Genomic DNA, 14,990 nt, shown 5'->3' with positions numbered 1-14,990 from the left:
CTCCCCCAGTGCTTTGCCTCAGTGTGGCGGGATCAGATTGGGTGCAATTCCCACACTGTGTCTCTGGAATGTTGTATTGTTTAATCGGTGCTGTACTGCTTATCTCTTCATGACCCTTCTGTATGGGGATGTCCAATTGTCTACAGATGGGCTTTGGGTCCCCACTCCGCCTCTCATTCTCAATGATATGATTTTTGTTCTTTGATACCTGATACCTATTCTCATCGACACCTCGTAATCACACAGGCTGGTGTGCTGCTTCCATGTGGACTTTGTTGCTTCTCAGCTAGATGTCTGCTTGTTCACCTTCAAGCCTTTATCTTTTGATAGCCGGGCACCATCAGCTTTCTTCACCACATTTGCTTATACACCCACTTTGTCTTCAGAGATTGTGTCGGCAAGGTGAGCATCATAAGAGTGCCGGTTTAATAGACCAAAGTGTTCTTGCATTAAGGGAGTACTTGAGTGGAGGCCCAGTGTCCATCTCAGTACTACTTGGAGGGTGTTTTTATTGTTCATTTAGCTTCTTATTGTAGGCCTACTCATATATTCTAGTTCTTGAGTTATTTTAGTAGTTACTATAATGTTTTTCTAGGAATTTTTCCACTTCATTTAAATTGTCTAATTTACTGGCACACCAATTATTCAGAGTACTCATTTGAGTCTTCTAACTGTAAAAGGCTTGTCAGTTTTGTGGATTTCTTTCCCTCCCCAGAGAACCGACTGCTGGTTTCAAGGACTTTTTTTTTTATAACACTAACAACAACAGTGTATTTGAGTTGATTTCATTGCATAATGACCTTGTAACTGCTCTGTAGGGTTCATGGAGTTTTCTCTAGTGGCTTAAGTCTGCATTTATGTTTGATGCAGGGAGTACCTCACACTTCTTGGAGCATCTCTACATCTTGTTACTACCTACATACTTACTTACTGGTTTTTGTTCCAAAGGCAAGGTTATAATGGGAAATTAGTGTGATGAGGAAAAGTGGAGGCTGACCACACCATGTCACAAAATAGTGGATGACCACCACCTCCGTACACAGCTAACGTTTACATCAGACTACTGAGCATCAGCTTGCTTTGGCCCAATTGACACACAGCCTGAGCTGTCATACTGCTTGCCTCACACCTCAGCCTTTGTGGCTGCTGTGTGTGTATGTTGTTGGTGTCCAAAATATTCTTGTAGTAGATTCTTTGACTATTAACGTTTGAAATAGTTGATATGTAGGTGTATAGCACATACTTTTCAAGAATTTGGTTCTTCTAAAGATGATACTTTGTGTCCACTTGATAGTTTTCTCAGACTTCTCTGTGAAATGTCTAGGAAGTGATGTGTCATCTTGTCTATCTGCTTTAGTGTGAACTATGGCTGCAGCTAAAGACCAGCTAACCTCTGGTCTTACATACTTTTCTGATGGCGGCATTGAATATTTGACCTTGAGTTTTATATGTAACTAAAAAATTTAATTTAAAGATTTGTTAGGCCAGAGGGGAAATGAGGGGATAAAAGGGTATCTTGGGATGTAAAATGATCTATCTCCATGTGTTTCAGATTTTAAAAAATAACAAGCTAGAAATGAGACAATCATTAGATATGTTCTTCAAGCTCTGCTTGTGAAAGAATCTTAAAACCAATTACTGACAAGTCCTTTTAGATTCTTGGTGGTCCTGTGTGCTTCAGAGTAGAGCTGCATACTGGATTAAGTGTGACTTTTAAGAAGTAAGTCATCAGGCTTTTCTTCTGGGGCACTTTTGGGTGGATTCAAACTACCCACCATTCACTTGGTAACCAAGCATTCAAGGGGGCCATAAAATTCAGTGCCATGTGTATCCTCTGATGAGATAGATCTGTTGTTATCCTCAGTTAATTACATTTACATTTTTTGTTGAAGATGTTAATGTTCCACCTGTTTCAGAGTCTTCTCTCTGGCTCTTGCTGCCACCTGTTACGTCTAGCTTTGCATGAGTTGCCAGGGCAGCAGTTGCAAGAACAAATCATCTTTATTTCCAGAAGCAAAGGAACACCAGATACTGGCCTTTGGGTTCCGAGTGAAAAGGTGTATCCAGATGAGGATGAGCGTGTGCTCCAGGGTCTGAAAAGTACATGTCACACGTAGCCTGGTGCCATGATGACTTTCATATTTCCCAGGTAATACCTTTGTCTTCTGTTTCAGTGATGGCTGCCATCAGGAAGAAACTGGTGATTGTTGGTGACGGAGCTTGTGGCAAGACCTGCTTGCTCATAGTGTTCAGCAAGGATCAGTTCCCCGAGGTGTACGTGCCCACCGTGTTTGAGAACTATGTGGCAGATATTGAAGTGGACGGAAAGCAGGTAAGCATATGCATGGCAACTGGTACCATGCTGCATGTTAAGTTTTTCACAGTCTGTGAAGAGGCAGGCCCTTTTGTCTTTTCGGTGCACACTTAGCGATGGCAAAATTCTGATAAGGGGGGAGCCCATTCTTACCTGACATTTTAGCTCACCTTTATTATTGTTCAGACTTCGTCCACATTCTTATTTGTTTTGCATGGAACAGCAGCCTTAGCATACATGTTCTTCTCAGCTTGACTTGTATTTGAATTTTAATTTCCTGCCAATTGAGTAAAGCTAAAATGTTCCTCTTTTATTTTCGTCGTTTATTTATATATTTTTTAAAATTCTGTCAGTATTTTCTGAAATGCTCTGGTCTTTGATTACAAGGTCAGAGGTCCTCCCTGAAAATGTTCCATCAAAGGGTTGCACTGATCTAACATCAGCAGTAAGGCCATTTAAACCATATTTTCACTCATTAAACAAAAATTTTTGTAGGCATATTTTATTGTCAGGTGGGGCTTCATTTCCGATCATCACTTTGTATTCAGCAGTTTAAACTACTCACCAAAGCCCACAATAGTTGAACCTTCACACTTCTCTTCTCCCTCTTGTGGACCACTGTCATGCGGTTCCACCCAACTTCACACCTGCCAACAGTCTGTCCTACTGCTATATCCTCCCTCCCTTACCCGACCATCCAAAGTCTGTTTCCTCTGGTATATAAGTCTTTATCTTGGAGTTGGTTTGGGTTTTATAAAATTGTGTGGTGTCATAAAATTGTCCTTTTTTTGATTGCTTAATTCACCCTGAATAATGTTATCCAGGTACATCCACTCCATGAAGTGTGCATCATGGTTTTTGCCATCGTGTTCTATCGGTGCATGCTGTGCTCCATCGTGTGTATGTGCCAAAGCGTAGCCATTGTTCTGCTGACAGGCATTGATGTGGTGTCCATCTTTTTGCTGCAATGAACATGAGTGTGCATATGTCTGTCTGTCATTTGGCTTTTTTAACCTGTTCTTTGACTAACATCAAACAGGCTATCATGGTTGCTCCGATTTCCTGTTGTGAGAGTGAGTGTAGTGTTTTCCCAGATCTGTTCTCAGAGCCCAGTGAGTGGCAAGACTCAGGTGAAGACACTTCTGGAATTGGGGTCCATTTTCATTAGCCTCTCCTTACTGTTGTCATAATGGTGTTTTGCCTGGCCTCCTGAATATCTCTTAAGGAAAAAGGACATTATTCCTTTTGGAAATAAGTTGCCTAAACATAAGCCTCAAACAAAGGACTCTTGTAAACTTGCTTTTAGTAGTCCTGTTGAGCATTTAAGCACGCCTCTCCTACACTGCTGGCACCTGACAACAGTGGCTTCCTTGACCCTTCCCCTTTCTCTCACTCTTACCTAACCTGCCATACCCCTGGGACTGTATGTGGAAAATGCATCAGGCCAACTGCTCAGAGGACCAGAGACCCTTGTAGGGCTGTGATCATAGGTAAGCTGCCCAACCTTTGAGACTTCATTTATAAAGTGGCGTAAACCATTTCAAATGTGCTATGAAATAACTGCCATATTTGGAAGCACCAAAGCACATTATAAGTTGGACTCAGCCGGTTCTCTTGGTGGATGTGTGGATACGGGTATTTCTGTGGCTGATGGGAAGACTGGGTTTGTGAAGACAAGGTCTAGATGTAGCAAAATGCGCAGAAATGTATTGAGATCTGGTGTCACATCACCGGCCTCTTCTCTGACTTTTATTGCCACACCATGCACAAAGACAGCTCCTGGCCTCTGGGAGGCAGAGACAAATCGGTGTTTCTAACCCCTTTCTCTCCTGAGTTTGGTGACAAGAGACTGTGTGACCCTCAACCGGGGAGGTCTTTTCCCATCTGTTAATCTGTTGGAGGCGGTAGAGCCAGTACCTCCTCACATGTTATTTTTTACCCTCATTTTGAAGCCTGGGAGTCTAGGAACGGTCCAGCATCTGTAATAAATTTAAGGACTTAAAATGTTAAAGAACAGTACATGCTTGACCTTGGCAAGATGGAGAGCCTATCACCTCAGTAAAGAACCTCTGAAATGAAGGTGCTTGATTTGGAAGAGGTGTTAACAGGCTGACTGCTTGCTGTTTAAGGGCGACTTGGAAGCCACCAGGGTGGGAGGGGGCATTGCCTGGGAATGTTTATGTAACAGAATGTGCTCACCGAGCCTTAAAAAGCCATGCAAGCCTTGAGATGGTCATGCTCTCAGGGCTAGGCCTGCCAAAAGTGGAAGTGCCTGTTCTGACATGAGACAACCCCTACGCCTTCGCAGTTTTTATCAGGAACTAGTCAGGGTAGGTGCGTTTGAGCGCTCAAAAACCCATAAAGGGGAAGTGGGGTTGATGGGGGTGACTGAACTTTACTATCCTGAGGGAAGACCAATTATGAGGATTTGGGATCACAGATACACCAATCTGATGGTGTGCGTGACAGAGAGCCATTGACACTTACGGAGGTTGAAGGTAGAGGGGATGATTAGCCATCAACTCAAAGGAAGATACTGTATTTAGAAGCGGACATTGGGGCTGTGACAGTACTAGGAGAAAGGTGTTACAGGCATCAGCGCGCTCTGAAAGGCTTCTGAGCACCGGCCTTCCTTCCATCTGGTTATAAAGGAGGTAGGAGAGCTGGCTGTGGTGCTGGCAAGCAGGCGAGCCCGGGCACCAGAGTCCAGCGCCCAGGCATCAGCTTGGCCTACCATCACCATGTGGGAATCATCTCCTACCTGTCCATCCTGCCATTGCACCTGCTGCTTTTCCCTCGCTCGCTCACTTACAGTAAAGGCAGAGCCAGACACCTTACCTGTTAGTTAGTGAACACTTTCCCTAACATCTGACAAATATGTCCTTTCCTGCCCACTGGCCCACGCAGGCTCGTCTTTATGTTTCCACGTTGGAGTCAAGGGCAAAATGAGGAGAGGGTTGAATTGTGGTGGTGGGAAAAGTTACTCCGCCTGTTTTGCCTATTGTGCACTCACCTGGTAGAACGTTACTTGATTTGATTTCTCCATTCTTCTCCCCCCCCCCCCTCCTAAGTGGAATGTTACTTATAACTAAATACTTCTTGCAAGCTACCAAATTACTTTTGACTTCATCTTTTGAATTGTGCCAATGTGTGGTTAGTTCTAATACTGATTTATAAAATACACAATTTCAAGAAACTTAAAGCAAAAAGTTTGAAAGCATACCACTCACCTTTAGACTTAGTGAATTCAAATACTCTTCCCTTGGGGACAATCTGCCACTTGAACGCACTGTTGTAAGCCTCATGTAGGAAAGCAGGGTTAATCTTACCCTCTTGGGGGTTGTGTGTTTTTCTCATCACAGGTGGAGCTGGCATTGTGGGATACAGCTGGGCAGGAAGATTATGACCGTCTGAGGCCCCTCTCCTACCCGGACACTGATGTTATACTGATGTGCTTCTCCATCGACAGCCCCGATAGTTTAGGTGAGTGACTGCTGCCTGAGGCTGGCTTCCCCTCCTGGTGTGCATGAGCTTCCAAAAGGAGCCAGCACCCTGGATCCTTGACTGTACACTATGAGCCCTGGGTCAGCCATGGGAGCCCAGTTTAAAATTCTAAACCAGTGAATTCCAAATACAAAGCCATTTCTTGAGCCAAGCTTTAGGGGAGACCTTTATCCGGGGCTTCATATTAAGAGCCTATTGCTTCCTAGCATCTAGGCTGGTGATGCATTTCACAGTAGTGTTTCTGAAGCTCTACTTTGGCCCTTTTTTTCTCATAAAGAAAGCTTTGTACCTGACCATTCTCCTAGCCCAGAGGCCACTGTGACCTTGTAAACACACCGAATACTGCTGACTTCACGCTCTGCAACAGGGCACAAAGTCCTTGTTTTTCTGGTTTGGGCTATGAAGATGCTACTACCCTGTTTCCCCGAAAATAAGACAGTGTCTTAACTTTTGCTCCCAAACATGCACTAGGTCTTATTTTCAGGGGATGTCGTATTTTTCCCTGAAGAAGAATATGGTATGCATTTATTGTTTATTGTTTTATTTATTAAAAGAGACCTCGCACTTCCTGTCTGCTCCGCATGCGCTGTGGCCAACAATGAGCTGCAGGGCGGCACCCACCGCTACGCTCCAGAGTCCAGAGTTACGGTAGCTTCAGGGGGCCTTATTTTTTTGGGAGGTCTTATTTTCGGGGGATGTCTTACTTTCGGGAAACAGGGAAGTCTTGCTTGGTGTTGCCATCACAGGTCCCCCTACCCCCCACCCCCCCAACTGGGGGGACCAAGGAAAGGACATTGTCGTGAACGTAAAAACAACTTTTGAGAGCCGCTGCCAGTGTGCTAGGCAGTTAAATGGGTTAGAGTGACTGTTTCTCCTTTGGTTGTCCTTGCCATCCTGATGGCACAAGGGACCTTGCTCAAGATTGCGTCCCTTGTGCTGTCTCCCCAGGACTGAGACAGAGTGGGTGCTTCCTGCCATTGCTTCACTTTGGCCTTGGTCAGCTGTTGGGATTACATTTCAAACTGGTCTGACCTCGGGTCGGGAGGGTTTGAGAGTGGTCTGCGGAAAGTCCTGGAGACTGGGCCCTGGTGCATTAGACCACCTCACACACCTGCAGGATGTACGTCCTTTACGTCTTGTGAGGATGAGGAGGCTTTGCGCCCTGTGCCACCTCGTCTATATAATACTGTAAGAGATAAAAAAGCTCAGAGCAAAAAGTTCCTCCTCCTCAGCCTCACTTTTTCTTTGAAGAACAGGTCTCTTGGTTTCAAAATCTCTGACCTTTAACCTCTGTGTTAGCCATGATTTGTTTCTTACTGGCTCCTTCCTCAGAGGGCAGACCTTAGGCAGGAAAGGAGAGGTTGGACAGAAACAGGGAAAGAGAGTTTGAGCCTTCTGTCTGAGAGACGAGCATGCCTGGGGCCAGGATCTGGAGAATGCTGGTGCTGTCCCCTACTAGAGATGATTGCAGGACTGTGTGGTAGTAGGTCACCATGGACTCTGCTGAGCTGAATGAAGGACGCTGGCCCCCAGTCTGGGCATGTAGAACAAGCCAGACAAAGAACTGGATTGAAGCTCTGTGCGTTGGTTTTAACCCTTCTTCCAGCCAGGCCTGTGGGAGTAAGTTACTTTTCAGAGCCTTGGCTGACTCACTGGTTTTTTTATTCAGCCCTGATCAGTCCAGACCTGTATTCGACAGAGGTCCAAATAGGAAATGTTTTGGCCTTTGTGGGCCACTTGATCTCTGTTGCAACTGTACTGTTCTACCATAACTGCTAAATTTTGCTCCAGCAGCTTGAAATCAGCCATAGAAAAAGATCAGTGACTGGATGTGTCTGTGTCCCTGTGAAATGTATAGAAATAGACTCCAGACCCTGCTTGATTTGCTGGCCCTCGACATGGATGGTCAAGGTTTCTTTCTCTTTCTGGGATTCTGATGCAGCCTGGCTGTGGGGGGTGAGACAGGATGTGGGTAGTTGGTGTCACATAATTACGTGAAACAGAGAGGGGTTGTTGGTATAATACTTTCGTGTATTCAGGAAATGTATATTGAGCACCTATGTAAGGAGTTCCCGTTACAGGCAGGCAGGGGAGGAAAAGCAACAATAAATCCAGTCCTGATGAGCGTTTCAGAGGAAAGTAGGAGAGGAGAGGTGGGTTTGAGTGGCCCATGCAGTTTGTTGTTTTAGATCGGGTAGTCGGCACTGTGGGAGAGAGGGCCAGGGTGGTTATCCAACACCAGAAGGGTCCAGGCAGGCGTTAGCAGGCACAGAGGCCCTGAGCAGAGGCGATGCAATGCGGCTGGAAGAGGAGTCAGGTGCAGGGTTCCACTGCCCAGGGGTCAGTGGGGAGGGAGGAAGGGGGGCGCGGGGAGTCATCGCTGGGAGGTTTGAACAGGGGAGGAGGGGTGTGATCTGTCAATGTATCCATCACAGAGATCGATGTGGCTGGTGAACTGGAAACTGTTGATAATGACGGAAGCGGGCTTCACTTATTAGGTGACTGGTTTTTTTTGGGTTTTTTAATCTGAGGGCAGGAACCCAGCACTACTTTGGAAACCACTTTGTGGAGGAGACTGAGTTTTGAGTTGTCACCTGAGTGACATCAACTAGCTGATGTGGAGCAGGAAGTGGTCAGGTGGCAGTCCCATGTGCTGCAGAGCAGCTCTGCATTAGAAGAGTTTCCCGGCCTTTCCCCTCAGGAGCCTCACTACCTGATGGGTCCTGTAGCCAGAAGCTAGAGTGTCTTTCCAGGTTCTAGGAAACCTAGCCATCTTGGCGGTTTGTTTTGAAATCAGAGCGTAAGCAGTTTAGTTTCTTTCTAAAACACTGTCCTGAATAGCAGCAACATTTACGAGAATAGCCCTGGTGGACGTGTAATTCATTAAATTATTGAAATAACTGTATACAACGTGGTAGGTACTGGTTGTTAGCCCTGTTTTATAAAATCACCCTTGAAGCCAAGATGGGAGAGCTGAGCCAGGGCCCCTAGTCCAGGGCAGCCGTGCGCACAGCTTTTCCAGGTTGGTCCCATGCTGCCAGGAAGCTATCACTGGTTGAGGCTCATTTTCAAAACATTGTGGAGCCATTTGAACTGTCAGTACAGGGTGGGGGAGGGGTCATGTTGAGTGCCATTGAGTGAGGTGGCTTGAGAGTGAGTGCCCTCAAGCCAGTGGTGGCTCCTCGGTGGAGTCCCTTCTCTAAGTGAAGGCCAAAATCAGGTGGCAGCAGTGACCTGGGTGGCGCCTTCTTTGGGGCAGGCGGTGCTATTATGAATCACCTCCACACCCCAGGTAGGTTCTGAATCTCTTGTTCCTATAAAGCTTCATCTGAGCCCCACCTCTGTAGGAGCTCAGCAGCTGTGGAGTGCTTTGATGGAGCCCCCACCTCTTAAGCACAGAAACACCAACTTGATATGGACCGTTTTGCATTTCTCTGTGATTTTGAAACTAACACACTTGATTAAATGACCAACAAACTTGTGAAGCAGCAAAGAAAGTTTGTTTTCAATTTAACCAGAACTCTCGGAGATTCAAAATTGATTTGCATGCATCCTCAAATACCATGCATTTTGCTTCTTTCAGAAAACATCCCAGAGAAATGGACCCCGGAAGTCAAGCATTTCTGTCCCAATGTGCCCATCATCTTGGTTGGGAACAAGAAGGATCTTCGGAATGATGAGCACACAAGGCGGGAGCTAGCCAAGATGAAGCAGGCATGGCCTGGGGCAAGGGCTCTGTTGTACCTGGGCCCTGAGAGTAGAGAGAGATTCACGGGACCCCTTCAGAAACCATCACAGGCCAGGCTGTTTTTGAGAGAGACCCAGAAGTCCCTCTGCCATCCATCTCTCATTGCTTTGTCCTCAAGGACTGCCAGCCTCTGAAGGGGCCATCACAGCCAGGGAGTTCTCCAGAGACGGAACTTCTGGGGATTCTCCTCTTTAGACCTTCCCTTGGCAGATGTGAGGCCAAAAAATAACATTAGTGGCAATAGAGAATCAGGAAATCCTGAGAGCAGCAAGCCTAGCCACAGACAGAGCAGCCTACTTCCTACCTTTATAAAAACACAGTCTCTCTTCAGACAGTAGCAGAGTGATCTCCTCCTCCCTTGGGGGAAGTGTGCCAAGATCTTCACCTGAGTGTCACCCTACCTTCTCCTACTCGGGCCTCTGCATCTGAAGGTCCAGATCAGGATCTATGAAGGGGATTCAGGAAGTTGTCCTGGTCTCTGCTTCCCATGGCCCTGGAGCTCTGCCTTCACAGAGCAGTCCGCCTCTCAGTTTAGGAGGATCACCCTAAGAAAAGAGCTGGCTTTCATTTTTTTATTGGTTTTGTTTGTTTTCATGTTTTTTTTTTGTAATGGTGACGTCAGCAGGCGTTTATTACACACAGAGTAACAAATCAGGTGTGAGCAAACTGGCAATCGGCATCAGCAGTCAAGTTGTTTTCATGTTTTACACTGTCCGATGTCTCCCTTCACCCATTTTTCTGTTGCCCATCCCCCATGGAAGGGGTTATATGTAGATCATTGTGATCGGTTCCCCCTTTCTTCCCCCACCTTCCTCTTACCCTCCTGGTATGGCTATTCTCAATATTGGCCTTGAGGGGTTTATCTGTCCTAGATTCCCTGTGTTTCCAGCTCTTCTCTGTACCAGTGTACGTCCTCTGGTCTAGCCGAATTTGTGAGGTAGAATTGGGATCATGATGGTCAGGGGAGGAAGCATTGATAGAGCTGGCTTTTAAAGGCACACCAGATCTTTTTTTTTCTTTTTTTAATATTATTGGGGCGTTGTACAGCTCTTAGAACAATCCATACATCAATTGTGTCAAGCACACACTTGTACATATATTGCCATCATCATTTTCTCCCTTTTTTTCCATCGTTTTCAGAACATTTTCTTTCTACTTGAGCCCTTGGTATCAGCTCCTCTTTTTTTCCCTCTATGTTCCACCCTTGTGAACCCTTTATAAATTATATATTATTATTTTCATGTCTTACACTGTCTGCTCTCTCCCTTCAACCACGTTGTCCATCTCTTTAATCTTGAATTTTTGTATAAGCAGCAAGGAAAAATGACATGATCCTTTAAGATTTTGCTTATAAGTCTTACTAGACTTAGAACTTTAAATATTAAAGTTTATCACATAAACGTTCTGTCTGCCACCAGACATTTGAACATAATTTAGACATGTTCTTTGCCACCGAATGGAAATCATCCCCCTTCCTCCATTGTCTGATCACTTGTTTGTTTTTTCACGCCTCACCAGAAACACATTTAGTTTAGCACCCACATTTCTGGCATTTGCCTGCTGGCACCACATACATTCTGGAAGACTGTAGCCTTCCTTGGTTACTCTCCTCACTGCCTCAGAACCCTCACCGGGATGCTGGAATTCTACCAGTAGCCTCTTCGTGGCAATCTGGGCTTCTACCTGTTGCCCAGTCCCCAGACTGCTTTCACCTAGTGGGCTTTAGCCCAGCACCCCACTTTCCCAGTACCCAATTCCTTCTTAGTTCCCCAGTGCTGTTACATGGAAATACTGCCAGTGGGTGGCTTTAACTAACAATTGTGGTTCCTGGCTGGTTTCCTGGTACCAGGAAGACCTTCGTGTGGCATCAGCCTTCCCATTTCTGCCTAATAGTCTCTCTCAGGTCAGAAGAGGTGGGCTCGGGACACTAGTGCTCCATCTGTTTATCAAAGGCAGCCCATTGCCAAGTGGGCTTGATTGTGCTGGAGAGGCTTTATTAAAGGTCATGAGGGAAATAGAACGTAAAAGTAGTGGGAGCGATCCATGATGCCTCCTTGTAGAACCTCATACATAAGAGGTTAGGGTTAGAACACACATTTTGAGGGGTATGCAGCTCGATCCATATGGGCATTTGAGGAATTTGGCCCTGGACCTCTCTAGTGAGTCTCCCCTTCTTTGTATGTCCTTCCCAGAGAGGTGCTCATGGGGGGAGGAGTAACTGCAAATCAACAGTCCCTCTGGCAGAGTGCGCATCTGGGCCTGTGTGAAAAGAAGTCTTCTAGTGGCGTGGGACTATTCTGTTAACTGAAGACACTCTTCTCTTCCCCAGGAGCCGGTCAAGCCCGAAGAAGGCAGGGACATGGCCAACAGGATTGGTGCTTTTGGCTACATGGAGTGTTCCGCAAAGACCAAAGACGGCGTGAGGGAGGTGTTTGAGATGGCCACGAGGGCGGCCTTGCAGGCCAGGCGTGGGAAGAAGAAGTCTGGGTGCCTTGTCTTGTGAGACCTCGCTGCAAGCACAACCCCATGCGGTTAATTTTGAAGTGCTGTTTATTAATCTTAGTGTATGATTACTGGCCTTTTTCATTTATCTATAATTTACCTAAGATTACAAATCAGAAGTCATCTTGCTACCAGTATTTAGAAGCCAAACATGATTATTAATGACGTCCAACCCCTCTGGCCCAGCAGGGCCCCTCTGACACCGTGCTGACAGCCCTCCTGTGCACTCCCACCTGACACACCAGGCGCTAATCCAAGGACTTTCTTAACTTCTTGCTTCTTTCTAGAAAGAGAAAAAGGTGGTAATTTTGTGAATTAGGCTGTAACTACTTTATAACTAACATGTCCTGCCTCTGACCTGTCAGCTGCGAGACCTCTGGTGAGTCCCCACTTCAGAACTCTCCCTCCTAAATGGGTTTCATGGGCATGTCTCTGAAGTGGACCTCCAGCTTTCTGAGCATGTGCTCAGCCAGAAAGGCCCACGTCCATGCAGCTGTGGCAAAGTTACACTTCTGTGGTTTCATGTTAGTTACCTTATAGTTACTGTGTAATTAGTGCCACTTAATGTATGTTACCAAAAATAAATATATCTACCCCAGACTAGATGTAGTATTTTTTGTATAATTGGATTTCCTAATACTGATATTTGTCATCTCTGCAGAAAGTGTATTGGTTTTTTAAAAAAAGAAAGTGTATTTGAAAATAAAGTCAGATGGAAACTTCCTTTTAAAAATTCCCATTTTGTCAGTTTCTCTGATAAAAGATGGCCACGTGACCCCTTTTCAGCCCCGCAATAACCTCTCAGTACCTCCCCCCACCCCAACCTCTGAGCTGGGCTAAGTATATAGGATTTTGGTTCCACGCCTGAGGCAATTAGACACTTTGGAAGGTGGCTTAGCCTGTCTCACTGGACTGCAGGGCCTGGCTCCGGTTCACAGTGTCCCCTCTCCTCACTGCATCCAGCTTCCCTCCCAGAGGAGCTCCAGGCCTTGGGTGGCACTTGGGTTTCTCCTCTCCAGCTGACTAAACCTTTTTTCTGTACCAAGTTAATTTTTTCCAACTACTAATAGAATAAAGGCAGTTTTCTAAATTTCCTGTATCCTGGTGTTTGTGTTGCTCCCTCCTGACTTGGAGAGAACGAAAGGATTCAGCCACCCTGGGAGGTTCCCTAAGGCAGTGAAGGGCCAGTGCCTCCACTCCCCAGTTCCTTTGAAGAATGTGGACAGAGCGGTGTCACGTTCAAGGCTGTACCTTACTGAAGACACCGAGGGCCACTTTAGGTAGACATGGTTCCCTACTCCCTGTCCATTTGCAGGATCTTTCCCTTCCAGGCTTGAGCTGTGGGTGGAGAACGGCCTTTAGTCTTTGCCACAGCCCTGGTGCTGGTGAGGCCCCATCTCCTCAAGCAGGCGCAGGCTGTGGGTGATAGCTCGGAGCCTGAGGCTCCCCTAGACAGCAGCTGTTCGAAATCCGACTGGCAGCAGAAAGGCAGCCCCAGAGCCTGGGGAGTGAGTTAATTGCGTTGAAGCCGGAATTGCCAGGGCCTCGCCCATGCTTCCCTGACTTGCCCTTCTCAGAACAGGAGTAGCTCCTCGGCGAGCAGGAAGCTTGCCTTGGCAGCCACCGCCACCCACACCTTCACAAGTCTCAACAGCTCCCCGCATCTGGCCAGAGCCCCGCCCCAGGCAGTACAGGGCGCACGGTCTGGTAGACCAGACGGGAGGGGCGCCTGCAGCTGCTGCCACTCTGGGCTGGCCCGCAGGCTGGACCCAGCAAGGAACCACTGAGAAGGAAGGTCCCATAGATCACCAGGGCCTGGCTAGGGTAGGGCGGCGGTTGGGGAAGAGGGTGGGCGGGGACCCGTCCTGTGTTTTTGAGGCCGGCAGGCAGGCTTCACGGCTCCGCCCAGTCTGGGTGGTGCCCACGTCCGGCGAGGTCTCGCCCGCCCACCTTCCTAGTCTCCCGCGGAGGGAGGAGCCGAGGTCCACCCACCGGATGGGGCGGGGTAGCCGGGGCCGCGCCCGCGTCACGGGGCCGCCATCGGCTACTTAAAAGGCGTCCCGCTCGAGGAGCGCCTTCGTTGCTCTTGCCGACCTCCGCCTCTCCGCGCCTCTCCGACCCCCGCGTCATGTGCGCCGCTCTGCTCGCCGCGGCCGCCTCGGGCTCCGTGTACGCCTTCTCCGCGCGCCCGCTGGCCGGCGGGGAGCTCATGAGCCTGGCCTCGCTGCAGGGCAAGGTGCTGCTCATCGAGAACGTGGCGTCGCTCTGAGGCACCACGGTCCGGGACTACACCCAGATGAACGACCTGCAGCGGCGCCTCGGCCCCCGGGGCCTGGTCGTGCTAGGTTTCCCGTGCAACCAGTTTGGGCATCAGGAGAACAGCAAGAACGAAGAGATTCTGAATTCCCTCAAGCACGTCCGACCTGGCGGCGGGTTCGAGCCCAACTTCTGCCTGTTTGAGAAGTGCGAGGTGAACGGCGCCAATGCACACCCGCTCTTTGCCTTCCTCCGGGAGGCCTTGCCGGCGCCCAGCGACGATGCCACCTCCCTCATGACCGACCCCAAGCTTATCACCTGGTCGCCCGTGTGCCGCAACGACATCTCTTGGAACTTCGAGAAGTTCCTGGTGGGCCGCGATGGTGTGCCTGTGCGCAGGTACAGCCGCCGCTTCCCCACCATCGACATCGAGCCCGACATCCAGGTCCTGCTCTCCAAGGGGCCCGGCCATGCCTAGGGCGCACCGCCTTCCCCCAGGCTGCCTGGCGGTCACTACGCTGCCTGCCTTGCGTGGGGACTTCATCAATGAGGGTGTTTCTTCTAAACCCGAATGGAGGAACACCCGATGTCCGGGAAAGCCCCCGCAGGCCGGCACTAGCCCTGCCTGCCCCAGCCTCCCCTCCCAGACCAAATAAAATTGTTCCG

General features: G+C 48.1%; 2 protein-coding genes across 4 annotated transcripts in view; both read left to right on the top strand.

Annotated features, from left to right (window-relative positions):
* RHOA (ras homolog family member A) overlaps positions 1–13,158 on the top strand; it is a 57,345-nt gene extending 44,187 nt beyond the window's left edge. For 2 of the 3 annotated variants that reach the window (XM_004715156.2, XM_045297403.1), the window contains 4 exons: positions 2,175–2,332; positions 5,677–5,797; positions 9,402–9,532; positions 11,896–13,158. In XM_004715156.2, the coding sequence (XP_004715213.1) occupies positions 2,177–2,332; positions 5,677–5,797; positions 9,402–9,532; positions 11,896–12,069 (582 nt within the window). In that variant the 5' untranslated portion in view covers positions 2,175–2,176 and the 3' untranslated portion in view covers positions 12,070–13,158. Of the gene's footprint in view, positions 1–2,172; positions 2,333–5,676; positions 5,798–9,401; positions 9,533–11,895 lie in introns of all 3 variants that reach the window. The other variant, XM_045297404.1, reaches the window with a different exon arrangement.
* Positions 13,159–14,127: 969 nt separating this feature from the next.
* Positions 14,128–14,984, top strand: GPX1 (glutathione peroxidase 1). Its single transcript, XM_004718066.2, has one exon. It carries the CDS (start codon positions 14,197–14,199, stop codon positions 14,800–14,802), a length of 606 nt encoding a protein of 201 aa, XP_004718123.2. The 5' UTR covers positions 14,128–14,196; the 3' UTR covers positions 14,803–14,984.
* The last annotated feature ends 6 nt before the right edge of the window (positions 14,985–14,990 follow it).

The sequence above is a fragment of the Echinops telfairi genome, unplaced genomic scaffold, assembly GCF_000313985.2.
Source record: "Echinops telfairi isolate 266 unplaced genomic scaffold, ASM31398v2 ScPeMD7_7420;HRSCAF=8458, whole genome shotgun sequence".
Lineage (NCBI taxonomy): Eukaryota > Metazoa > Chordata > Mammalia > Afrosoricida > Tenrecidae > Echinops > Echinops telfairi.
Note: the sequence above shows the minus strand (reverse complement) of the source record. Positions and strands in the feature narration are given on the sequence as shown.